The 13135-nt window shown below is 51.2% G+C and overlaps 1 protein-coding gene across 1 annotated transcript in view; it reads right to left on the reverse strand.

Moving 5' to 3' along the window:
• Positions 1-10157: 10157 nt before the first annotated feature.
• Positions 10158-13135, reverse strand: part of TMEM223 (transmembrane protein 223) — a 28265-nt gene continuing 25287 nt past the window's right edge. Inside the window, exon 2 of the mRNA XM_069645156.1 lies at positions 10158-10593. Coding sequence (XP_069501257.1) covers positions 10301-10593 — 293 coding nt within the window. The 3' untranslated portion in view covers positions 10158-10300. The remainder of the gene's footprint in view (positions 10594-13135) is intronic.

The following is a 13135-nucleotide window of genomic DNA, read 5'->3' on the forward strand; positions in this document are numbered from 1 at the left end:
CGCGTCTTTGAGGTCTTGAATTGAGTCTATGGAGTCCTGGGGCATTTCGTCGATGATGTCGCGCGTGGCAGAGCCTACCGCTAGCTTTAGGAGACATACTTGCCTTGCGTCTGCAACTGGTCCCGTTGCTCCCATATATAGATCGAAATCCCTGATCCATTTGTCCTCCACCTGGGGCCCATGTTGCTGGTGTCTGTCACATCAAAAGCTCCTGGCATTTGAGCTGCTAACATGTCCGGTAGCTGGTATGGTATGTGGTCTTTGGTAGGTGCTGTTGGCGCTGGGGGCCTGTTTCCTTGAGGCTGCGCTCCTTGACCGTCCTCTTGGTCTGACATCCCGTCAAGATTAGAGTGCCTTCACTGGATCAGTGATGTACCTCTCCTTCAGATGGCCGCCTCTGGGGCACGAGCACCATCCACTGTGTTCGCGGGGGTCTGGATGAGGATGTTCCCTGTGGGATGCAGTTCCCCTTCTCACCGATGATGGATGGCCGCCTAGTGAGGCACGAGCACCATCCAGAGGTCCACCCCCTCCTGCTGATCACAGCACTCTGTGCCACGGGACGTAGCCCTGGGCCTCTGCCTGTGCTTTGCTTGGGGTGAGTACATGTGCTGTACCTTATGGTTGAGTAGTTCCTGGGGAGTCGCCCCCCTCCGTGGAATCCACGTGCCTTGTGAAGGTGACGAAGGGGAGTGCAACGAGTGGAGGAGGCACCCCGATAACCGGGGCAGGGGCCTTACTCCTTTTCGCGCTCTTGCCCCTCCCCCCCCCCGGGAGGAGGGCGAAAGAGCTGAGGAAAGGGCGCCAAGAGCCCCGGAAAGCCCGCGAAGGGCAACAAAGAAAGGGGGCGTGGCTTGGCGCTTAAGTACAGCGGGCGCCCGGCTTGGGAGCACTTGCAGCTCTTCCAGCAGCCGGGCGCCCGCCAAGAGAGGAGGACTTCGCGGGACGTGTGGGAATCGACTTCGTGGGACAGCGCTTTCGTGTTTGCAGAGCAGAGCGGGTCCAACAAGCAGACGGTATCCGGAGGCGGCGGCGACGGAGCGCGAGGGTCCCGAGGCAGGTTCCTTCCGGGACGGCAATTCTTGGCGTGGCCGGCGGAAAGAAGGCGGGACTTCGTGGCGCAACGGTGCAGGCCATCCAACGAGCGGAGAATCTACAGGGAGCTACACGCTCTCAGTAGGCAGGAAAGAAGGTGCGGAAGCAGGCGGGAACACCCACCGAGCGGGGAAGCGGCAGGGAACCACACGCTCGTAGCCGGCTGGACGCTGCAGAGTAAAGAGGAGCCTTGCATCCGAACGGCTCGTGGAGGCGGGAGCAGGAAGCGGACTTCCCGTTTCGTGCGCAGAGCACCCGGGGTGCAAGCATTAGGTCGTTGCACAAGTGAGGAGTGCTTGGGCTGACAAGGCAGGCGACCTGAGCAATTTTTAAGGGTGTTGTCAGGAGTTGGAAGGAGCAAACTAAGGCAAGGCAACAACTAGTGAAAGGACAACAACGTAAGCAGAAATTTTCACTAAGCTACGAGGACTGTGAAAGAAAGAAAGCGGGCATTGCTGGCAAGGGCAGTGCTTAAAGAAAAAGTATGCAAAGGCAAGGAAAAAGCCAAGAGGAACAACAGAGAGAAGACCTGGAGGCTTTTTTAATGATGGCAAGAAAAGCAGGGGACAAATATGGCAACGACTGGATGCAGTTAATGGCAGCACAGGTGGGAGCGGAAGTTGCGGGACGCAATCAGAGGGCGGAGTCACCCATCTTGTTCCCTCCTACACCCATCGAGGAGGCATGGGTGGAAGTGCACTCGCAGGAAGGGAGAGAGCTGGACATCGAGGAGCTCGAGGACGAGGAGGAGCCGGTCACCAAAAGGAAAAGGGTGATGACCAAGAAAGCCAAGGACAGCCAGCAGCAAGCGGCGGCAGCACAGAAAAGAAAAACCAACCCCAAGGGAAAGGGGAGGGCGCAGGAGGTTGAGGCCATTCCGGCACCTGTCCCTGCTGAGGCTCCAAGACCAGTGGGAGGTCCACGCAGCACACCTGTAGCCACACCGGCGGTAGCAGCGGAGGCGCCAACCACCTTGGAGATGGTGAAAGGTATGTTCAGGGAATGCATGGAAGCTTGGGTGACGGGTGCAAATTGTCAGTTACCTGTTAATAAGAATGCTTTGAACATGGGGGGTAAGGGAATACAAGGAGAGAATGGGAGCACGGAGCAACTTGGCTCGGGGGTGAGTCAGCCAGTGGCAGGTGCAGGACAGCCAGTAATGGGAGGGAACCCGGTGCAGATGGCGACACAGGGGTCAAACACCATCTACACGCCACAAATTGGGGGGACACCTTGGTGGGGGGCACAGGCCTCTTCACAGGTACAGGGGCAGGAGCAGGCCAGTAGTAACACAATATACGGGAGGCCCATGCCAGGGTTTGCACCGGCCAGAGTGGCGATCAATGCATTGGCATGGCATATCCCGTTGGCATACAAAGAGCGGGTTTGGAGGAAGGAATTCATGGACATTATGGAATTGTTGGGAATGGTCCCCGCGGGACAAGGCTTCAGCGAACCCACAGAGAGGGAAAGGGAGAAGAAGGAGAGGGAGAGGCCAAGGAAAGAGCTCAACATACATACCTGGTTGAGGGCATTCAGGGTTTATGCCACGATCATGTTAGAAAAATTCCCACAAGATGGCGTGGCATTGATGGCGTATGAGCAGTATATTCACGAGCAATACTTGAAGCATGGGGGGATACATGGAGCAACTACGATAAAGGTTTTAGACTTAAAATGCAGGTATGGCCGGGAATGACATGGATGAAGTAGACGTGGGGGGTCGCATAGATACGAAATCGGTCCCAGCCAGGCCGGTGGATGAGAGCGTGGCAAACGAAAGAACAGCACATAGCAGGGGCAGGGGGTCCTATGCGAAAGGGAGGGGGTCCTTTCGTGGGAACTCCTCTTGGACCAACCGGCCCAGTTACCAAGGGGAGTTGCCAGAATGTTGGTTGTTCGCCGAAGGGAGGTGCACGTATGGTAATGCGTGCAGGTTCAAACACACAAAAGCAGCGAGCGCAGGGAGACACAGCCCCACCAGCCGAGAGGGCAAGTCAAGGGGCAGCGCAAAGGGCAAAGAGAAAAGCAAGCATGATTGAAACAGAGCTGCCCACGCCAATACGTTTACAGGCCATGATTCCTTTCTTGAATGCATACAGCGAAAGGGGTGACGCAAAACTGTTATGGGAGGGTTTCAGGTGGGGATTTAGGATTCCCTTCCAGGGGCAGTTAGGAACTAAGGAGGCTTGCAATTTAAAATCTGCACTAGCTATGCCCGAAATATTGGCGCAAAAAGTGGGGAAAGAGGTACAATTGGGGAGGGTGGCTGGCCCCTTCCGCACTCCTCCACTGGGAAACCTGGTGGTTTCACCATTGGGTTTGGTACCTAAAAAGGATAAGGGGCAGTACAGACTGATCCAACACTTGTCCTTCCCCGAAGGGGAGTCGGTGAACGATGGCATTTCGGGGGAAGAATGCAGGGTGCATTATGCAACATTTGAAGATGCAGTGGACGTGGTAAAGGCAGCGGGTGTGGGGGCCCTCATGGGGAAGGCGGACATTGAATCAGCCTTCCGGTTGCTACCGATTCACAAAGACAGCCATCATTTGCTGGGGTTCAAGGTGTTGCAGGATTACTTCTACGACAAATGTTTACCGATGGGGTGTGCAATTTCATGTGCGTATTTTGAAAGGTTTAGCAGATTCCTGGAATTTGCAGTAAGGCGAAGAAGCAAGGTTGGGGGGATGGTGCATTACCTTGATGATTTCATGTTTGTGGGGGGCCAAGGGACCCAGGATTGCAAGAACCTCATGGCGGTATTTCAGGGGTTGATGAAAGAATTTGGTGTACCTCTGGCGAAGGAAAAAACGATGGGTCCGGTAACATCACTTGTGTTTTTGGGGATTGAAATTGACTCTGTAGCAGGGGTGTGCAGGCTTCCGGGAGACAAGGTACTGAGGTTGAAGGAAGTGATTGCGGGATTGTTGGGCAAGGAGAAAGCCACTTTGAAAGAGCTCCAGTCCTTAGCAGGCAGCTTAAATTTCGCAGGCAAAGTGATCCCTCCAGGTAAAGCATTCGCTAGAAGCATAGAATTGAAGACAGTGGGCTTGAAACACGCAGGCCAACACGTGCGCCTAGGGAGAGAGGTTAAGAAAGATCTAGAAATGTGGAACACCTTTCTGGATCACTTTAACGGGGTATTGGTGTGGAAGGAACCCCTGGGGAAGGGAGATGGACCGAACCTGATTACCGATTCATCAGGGGCCCTAGGTTTTGGTGCTATCTTGGGCTCTAGGTGGTGCGGGCAAGCTTGGCCGGCGGAATGGCGGTCCAGGGAGATCGCTAGGGACATTACGGTACTGGAGCTGTTCCCGATAGTGGTGGCATTCAAGCTCTGGCCAGGGCAGATGCAAGACAAGAAGGTGCTAGTTTGGTCAGACAACCTAGCAGTGGTCCAGATTATCAACCAGGGAACAAGCAGGAACGGGAGGGCACTGGGGCTGCTCAGGGAATTGACTAGGTGCTTGCTGCAACTGAATGCAGAAGTCAGGGTGCGTCATATACCCGGGGTTAAGAATGTGGCCGCTGATTCTCTTTCTCGTTTGCAGTGGGGAAAGTTCCGGGAACACCATCCGGAGGCGAGCGCACGGATGACACCCTTCCAGTCACAGTGGTGGGGACTGGTTGGGGAGATCTGAGCGCACTGATCAACAGGGCCCTCGCACCAGGCACTATGCGGAGATACAAGGCATGCTGGGAACGGTTCAGGGCCTTTCAGAGTAACATACTGCCCGAGAGCGAAAAGGGCCGGCCTGTGCGCGCCTTTGTGGGATGGTCCTGGAGCCAAGGACGGTCCAGGGCGTGGGTGGCATATCACTTGGCGGCGATTGCTCAATTCTACAAATTAAGGGGCATGCCTGATCCCACGAGGGAGCATTATATTGTCATGGCAATGAAAGGTTGGGCCAAACAGGTATTGGCAAAGCCCGACGAGAGACGGCCCATAGATGTGGGAAAATTGCACAAACTGATCAGGAACTTGTGGGTGGTGTGCAGGGACGAGTACGAAATAAGATTGTTTGCAGCAGCCTTCTCTCTCGCATTTTTTGGGGCGTTGAGGGTAAGCGAGCTGGTGCCTGCCAACAAAAAGGGGAAAGGTTTGAGTTTCTTAAGGAGCTGTGATGTAAGGGTACAGGGGGAGCAGTTATGCTTATATCTGAGGAGGTCCAAGACCGATCAGATGGGAAAAGGCAGAATGATCCCATTGGGGAGGGTGCAAGACAGTCCGGTCTGCCCAGTAGGATGCGTGAGCAGGTACCTGATCCACAGGTGCCACACGGGGGAGGAGGCCTCCTTCCTGGTGCACAACGATGGAACAGCACTAAGCCTGTTCCAGTTCAAAAGGGTGTTGGACAGAACACTGGGGGAGGCGGGGTTCTCCAGTGGGAGTTTCGGGACACACTCCTTCAGGATTGGGGCCGCCACAACCGCGGCTGGGATGGGCCTGGGTGCGGAAACAATCAAACAGATTGGGGGCTGGAGGTCAGGTTGTTTTAAGCGGTATGTCAGGCCTGAAAAAATGCAAGACTAACAGTTCCTCCCTCCTGTCTCCCCGCAGTAGCACCAAGGCGGGGAAGGCGGCGGTCCGCCTGGGTGGTGGGCCATTCGTTTGTGACAAGGGCCAAGGGAAGCTGGTCAGCCAAGCAGGAGGTGCTGACCGCCGGGGAGTACCGGGTGCAGTGGCACGGAGTGCCGGGCATGAAATGGGCACAGCTGCACGGGCACATACGCAGTCTCCTGAGGCGCCATCGGAGGCCTGACGTATTGGTGGTACACCTCGGCGGCAATGATTTGGCCGAGTTGGGGAGGGGGATCTTGCTCAGAGAAATGATGTCATCATTGCAGGAACTGGCGGCCCAATTGAGGGACACGGAAATCATATGGTCTGAAATCATCTCGAGGCGCGAATGGAGGGGCGCCAAGAGTCAGGCAGCCGTGGAAAACTCAAGGAGGAAGTTGAACTGGGCCATGGCTAAGTTCTGCAAAGGGAGAGGCCTGCAACACATCAGGCATGGTCTGATCAATCTTAAAAACACGGAGTACTACTTAAAGGACGGTGTGCATTTGTCGGAGCAGGGAATGGATTTGTTTTTCTGGAACATCTGCACAAAACTACTGGAGTTATAAGCTAGGAAAGGGGGGAGCCACGGTGGGCGAGAACCCACCTTTGGCGTGGCGGGTTGTGGCAACCCAGGATAAGACTAAGACTCCGAATGAGCCATTGCTAAACCAGAAGGGGCTTCGCCCATTCTAGACAGCGCCTCCTGGGAGCCTAAACGGCGGGGGTGTCTGGCGGTAGCAATTGGGGCTCAACTTCCCCCCAACAAACGGCGCTCTCCCAGTCCGCAAAGACCTGCAGGGGCAGGCGGTTTCTCAGACTCGAAGGCCTTGGGGGAGTTATGCCTGCAATCAGTATGGAGAAAAAGGGGGAAGCAGGACGAGGAGCAGTCGCCACACCTATTGGATCAAAAATTTAATACCTGTTTGCAGTGGTTTTTGTATATGTAATAAATAAATCTGCGGCCTTGTTATGCCAAACAAAGGAAATGTCTCATGCAGCACCTTACTAGAGGGGAAACGGAAGGGGCTGATAAAATGAGTAATGTTGGAAACAAATGGCATAACTATTGGGCAAATGCCCAGGTTCTGAAGGTGACGAAGGGGAGTGCAACGAGTGGAGGAGGCACCCCGATAACCGGGGCAGGGGCCTTACTCCTTTTCGCGCTCTTGCCCCCCCCCCCCCCCCGGGAGGAGGGCGAAAGAGCTGAGGAAAGGGCGCCAAGAGCCCCGGAAAGCCCGCGAAGGGCAACAAAGAAAGGGGGCGTGGCTTGGCGCTTAAGTACAGCGGGCGCCCGGCTTGGGAGCACTTGCAGCTCTTCCAGCAGCCGGGCGCCCGCCAAGAGAGGAGGACTTCGTTTCCCACCCTCCCACCCTACAGCTATGGCGGAGCCTGGACGTCGTTGTCGCAGGATGGACAGGCGGGTTGTGGCAACCCAGGATAAGACTAAGACTCCGAATGAGCCATTGCTAAACCAGAAGGGGCTTCGCCCATTCTAGACAGCGCCTCCTGGGAGCCTAAACGGCGGGGGTGTCTGGCGGTAGCAATTGGGGCTCAACTTCCCCCCAACAAACGGCGCTCTCCCAGTCCGCAAAGACCTGCAGGGGCAGGCGGTTTCTCAGACTCGAAGGCCTTGGGGGAGTTATGCCTGCAATCAGTATGGAGAAAAAGGGGGAAGCAGGACGAGGAGCAGTCGCCACACCTATTGGATCAAAAATTTAATACCTGTTTGCAGTGGTTTTTGTATATGTAATAAATAAATCTGCGGCCTTGTTATGCCAAACAAAGGAAATGTCTCATGCAGCACCTTACTAGAGGGGAAACGGAAGGGGCTGATAAAATGAGTAATGTTGGAAACAAATGGCATAACTATTGGGCAAATGCCCAGGTTATGTGTGCAACTTCCCTTCCTTCCAGGCCTGGAGCTGCAGGCGCTCTTCCTCCGGATATCACGTGCGTGCAGGGCAGCTGGCCTACTGTGCGTTGCGCAGTGTTCCACCACTGGAGGCACGTGTGTGTGCCGTGCGCACGTATGATGCAGCGTTCCCCTGCTGCGTTCGAGACTTGTTGCGGGCGGGGCTTCCACTGCCCGTGCTCACCGCCGCGGCCTGCGCCAGGTGCAGGGGCCAGCCGGGAGGGGCCGCGCCTTTGAGCGCTCGGTCACTGATGTGGGGTCGTTGGGGGGCAGACCGCAGTGCACTCCTCACGAGGGCCGCTCTGCTCACGCCGTCGCCATTGTTGTGGCCTAGCGCAGGGTAAAACGCATGGCGCAGCAATGAGACACAGAGCTCAGGATACATGTCCGTATTTATTAACTAACAACTTCCAACTGCCCTTCACATCCCAACCCCTTCCCTCCGTCACTTCCCGTTCCTCCTCCTGCTCCCCCCTCCTCGCGCCCCTGTAGTCATGGGGACGTCAACGTGACAGTTCCATGGGAACATTGACATGAATGCCGAGACCAGGTCCCGCCCTCCCATTGCCATGGGAGGGTGGGACGCGAGGCATAGGCAAGTCAGCACAACGCTGCTGCATTGCGACGCCCAACCAGGTCTCCATAGTTACATTTAAATGCTTTAGAGCGACGCGCGCTCTCGAGGTTCGCCACGGCAAGTGCGGATTTCCTCTCAGCCGCCTTAGGTGAGTCACGATCGCACAAGATTTTTACATCGGGTGACTCGAGAAGTTAGCAAACTAATATGAATAATTGTACAGGTAACCATTTAGATTGCGAAGTGACTCCAACAAGGGAAGTCGGGGAATCAAAGGTATTTGATGTTAATTTAAATACACGTGGTGGCACAGGTAACCACAACATTTACGTCAATCGTACTTACCGTTTATGATTTTATTACAGTGGAAAGACTCAGTCGTGAAAGTATGATTTATGACATTTACCATACATTTGAAAGTTGCAATTACGAATATTCATTTTTCTAAGCTGAACGTAATGAATATAATCATGCTTATGGAGATATTTTGCTTTTTCTTTCCTCTGTATAATATGAACAAACATGGCGCACAATGGTATATATTGAATGTAATTTCACGTACTGTATTAAATGTGGCTATTAAATGTCTCAGGAGGATAGCTCAGCGGCTACATGCTCACCTTGGAAGCAAGACGACACGGAGCAACACAGGATCGATCCCTGGGTCCGCGCTTAGAAACCTCTGGGTATTAAGTGCGTTATAAATAACCTTTCATATCATTATTTAGCAAATATAGCCCGGATGAGGGAGTAAAGCTCCGAAATGCATTGGCTCATAGCTACATATAGAACTAGGAGCCTGTTCTGCCTAAAGAAAGAGCCATCATTGGCTTATAATTTGGAATAAAGAACTTCCTGTTATTTTCACAAAAAGATTTGGTTATTAATTGAAGCTATAACTGCAGAATATACAAGGATGTACGAAAGAGTGTGAATGGATCTTATGAAGGAAATTAAAAAAAGAATAATTGAAACTAAGTTATACGAATCACCAGCGCATGTGCTGAGCATTCAGAGAGCATCACGCATTAGCAGGTGGTTCAACCTGGTTATTTTTGTTTGTAGTGAATGGATCCTTGTCTCATGGGATCGTCTGTAGCCTGATAGCTCCTATTAAAATTCAGACAAACTCAGAAAGAATTATAAAAAAAAAAAGACAGCTGTGCCCGCTTCTGATATTTTTGCCCTTCCATTAACCCTGCCATTTTGGTGATTTGAAGTTCCTGACATCTTCCCTCTCCTCCTTCTTACACGTTTTGGGGGGGCTACGTAGGTAGAACACCCAACACCATGATGAATAAATCACATTTTATTGCCACATGATCATCGGCTGGGTTTTAGCTACATTGTCCCGCCACAGTACAGCGTATGGCGACACATGTCAAGGGACTGCAAGGACACAATAGGAACATCCCACTTCTTCACACCAAACAGATGGTACACAAACTCAGCTGCAACAGGCACACCACAACTTGTGAAAGATAGGGGCAGCATCCATCCATTACGAGTCGGAGGAAAGCAAAGCGTTAAGGATCAGCTAAACCTGCATCCGCGAGTATGTGATTTTACAGCCACTGCCCACAAAATGTGGACAAGAAAACACCTGGCGCATCAGAGAGAGGCAAAACGCGCGCTTGTGGCCTTTACACGGGAAAGAGGGACATGAATTCCTAGAGTTGGACCTAATCTTCCATCAGAGCCAACATCCAGAGGTTCTTCCAACTGAGAAAAGGATCCCATCTTAGTGCCTTGTCCGTGTGTCAGGTCACGCTCCAGGATGCACACACGTGCATGCTAACAAGCAGTTGAACAGCTCTGCCCTCGTCCAGGAGGATTGCCATGTTGGAGACCTTTGAGCTAAGGAACCCACTTTGCCCAGCGTAGAGTTTATTGCAGGCACTCACAATGTAACAAACGCGTGGTGTTAAAAAGCAAACGGACAAACCCATCACATCCAGATTGAAGTCTCCCTTCCATCGGTGCCCCAAAATAACCAGGAACAGCTCATAATCTACCCTTCTTCAGGAAGCACATGAAATAAGTGTCAAAGAACCACGTTAAAGTCTTCATTAAGTTCCCATGGCAACATTCCAGAATTTGCTGTTACCTTCCACCACTTCAGTAAGTGTCCTCCAACTCCGCTCATGCAGGCTAAAGTTTGCGGTAGGCCCCTACAGTGATGTCAAAGAGCTTGGCGTTAAACACCTGCCCCTGCTTGTCCAGCAAAAAGTAGAGTGGTCGGCCTTTAATCTTGAGGGGGATCATGGAGGGCACCTCACTGCGGTGGGCCATGCAAGACACATGGCGCAGGGGCACTGTGAAGCAGGAGCCGGCTCCGAAGGGTGCAGACGTGTTGAAGGTGAGCATCTGGCCACCACGGTGCAGAAGGACCTTGCTCACTGAACGTTGAGAGAATAGGAATCCAGTGGCCATGATCAGGGAGCCTAAAGCAAAGAGGATAAACAGAGCAATTTAGACCACTGCCCAAGGATCCTATACATTCTCCTCCCAGGATAGGGAGTTACAGCAGACATGTTACATCATCGAGTTGCAGCAAAAGCAAACACACAACATCGTAAGTCGATAATAACACGTTTATTTACAATGGCAACAAATGTATGAAGCCAATATTTACCAAATTGAGAAAAATACCGAAAATACAAATACAAGCGCTCAATACATATGATTACCATAGCATTGCAAATGTTTTAAAATGTAATAATAATAATGCCATCTTTATATAGCGCTGGATACATATGTCACAGGCTCAATGTTTCATGGGACTCTATTTGTTAACCTTGGGTGGATGAAGGATTGAATCGACCATGCAGAGGTTTGAACCCTTGTTTTGTAGAATGGAAAGAGATGTCTCTGGCGAGTGCTTAACTTGCGGTGCTAGGTTTCCTTTCTTGAATTTATCTTACCATCAAAAAATGTAAATGTTACTGTGGGGATTTCCAACAATGTCTCGCCCCAGTGTGTTCTCTTTCATGAAAGTTGCATGTTTAATTAAGTGCATTGCGGATCACGCTACATGTTATCCATGCACTTAGTGGATGGTTTCCTCCGAGACTGCATTCTTTATTAGGACATATATATCCCCAGGATTTCGTTTTGAAAGACGGGAGGGGCCATTGGAAAGAAGGGTCATTAACAGACAACAGGTTCCTTAATCGCAAAGTGGTATTAAGCAGTCACCAGATAGAGCAAATGGACATTCGACTACATCTTACGGAGGAAAGAGACTGGCCATATTAGCCAGCCACAACTCTAGCTGGCCAATTCCCACAGACCAATCAGATAGGGAACGAACTGACTCATCTAATAGTTCACAACTTCCTAAAGTGCTGCTGTCCCAAACCCGTGTACACCTCCAGGGCTCAAAACGTGCACTACCCAGTGGCTAGGGACACACTTTGTGCCGAGTAAGAAATGATGTGATGTGCGCATGTGCACAATTGAGGAAGCGAGTGACGTTTTATTGTTGACTCGCAGCATGCCATATTAATTTCTTATCCCGGAACTTCATCCGAGACATTTTGCAGAGTGCAACACTGCTTGCATGACAGGATCATGGGAAATAGCAGTGCATTTTACAGAAAAGGTAGAACCATCATAAAGGCTTTGCTCTTAGAGGTAGGCTGCGCTCTTCATGATTCACTCCCACTCTAAGAGCAGTATTCTAAAACGTCCCTCACTACTGCGCTATTAATCATTTCAAAAGTTAATAAAAACAATAAAGGCCACGCTTTCACAAGCTGTGCTCTTTCAGGCAATAAAACACTGCTGTAACCCATCCCACCCGCCCCCCTTTCCAGAACTTCAAATTCAGAAATTGTCAAACAGTTCCCTGACATTAATAATGCATTCACTGACAAAATCCCCAACATCAGGACAAACATTATTGATAATTCGACCACCTCCAACCCAGGCCCCACCAAACCCATCAGAGTGTGTCCACAAAGAGCATCTCGACTGACGAGCTTGCAGCTATCCGTGTATCTCTTAGACTCTCCATATATGAGGATGACGCTGCACTGTCCACCATGATCAGATCCATAACGGGCCAAGCACTGTTGCCCCTTATTACCAATGCACCCGTCCCACAAAGGACATCAACTTCATCTATCAAAACAGGCTTAATATGCTGCTTCTCAAAAAAGTGGCTGTACACTAGGACACTCTTACACACTGTGGTTCAATCACCAACCTTCCCAGATAAGCCAATTGAAATAAAACATAGCCCTGAAACTAAATAAATAAATCACTGAGGGCTTTCACCAGATTACAAGTCTGGGTGCAGAAAAAGTGATAGCACCAGTGTAATGACCATGCCTGCAGGTCATGGAAAAAGGGAGTACATGTCTCCTAGTCCTGCTCTGCAGCAATCGACACAGTTGATCACACAACTCCTCTCACAATCCTTGCCAGTAAATACTCAGTTGGTTTGCCTTCTGCCTATAGGACAGGCACCAGCTATTCCAGGTGGGCCATTTTAGATTGTTATGCCATCAAGTCACATACAGAGTCCCCCAGGGCTCCATCCTGTTAGCAATCATCTGTAACATTCACATGGCACTTCTAGGAGCTCTCCTCAATGACCACAACATCTGTTTGCATCAATACATGGGATACAACTATACCTGAAGGCCAGCCACTTTGAAGACATCTCACGGCTGAAGACGGACGGTGTCTTGCACTCAATTCAATACTGGAGGTCAAGCACATATTTAAAACTTCAATGAACCAAAAGTTATTGCTGAGGAGCACACACTCAATCGTGCACAACTTTACAAAATAATGAATTTCATAGTTCTAAAGACACTGCTAGCATTAGCATATTTCCTGTTGTCAGATATTTCATTATAGTTACTGTGTTGCCTTGTGACATTAACCCTGCTGGTGATACGCTGGAAAGCCGTTTCCAGATATACCTGGCCTTCAAAGATATAAGACAGAGCTCGTGTCTTATAGCTGCGTTAGGGA

The sequence above is a fragment of the Ambystoma mexicanum genome, chromosome 2p, assembly GCF_040938575.1.
Source record: "Ambystoma mexicanum isolate Mex_15411 chromosome 2p, UKY_AmexF1_1, whole genome shotgun sequence".
NCBI classification, from domain to species: domain Eukaryota; kingdom Metazoa; phylum Chordata; class Amphibia; order Caudata; family Ambystomatidae; genus Ambystoma; species Ambystoma mexicanum.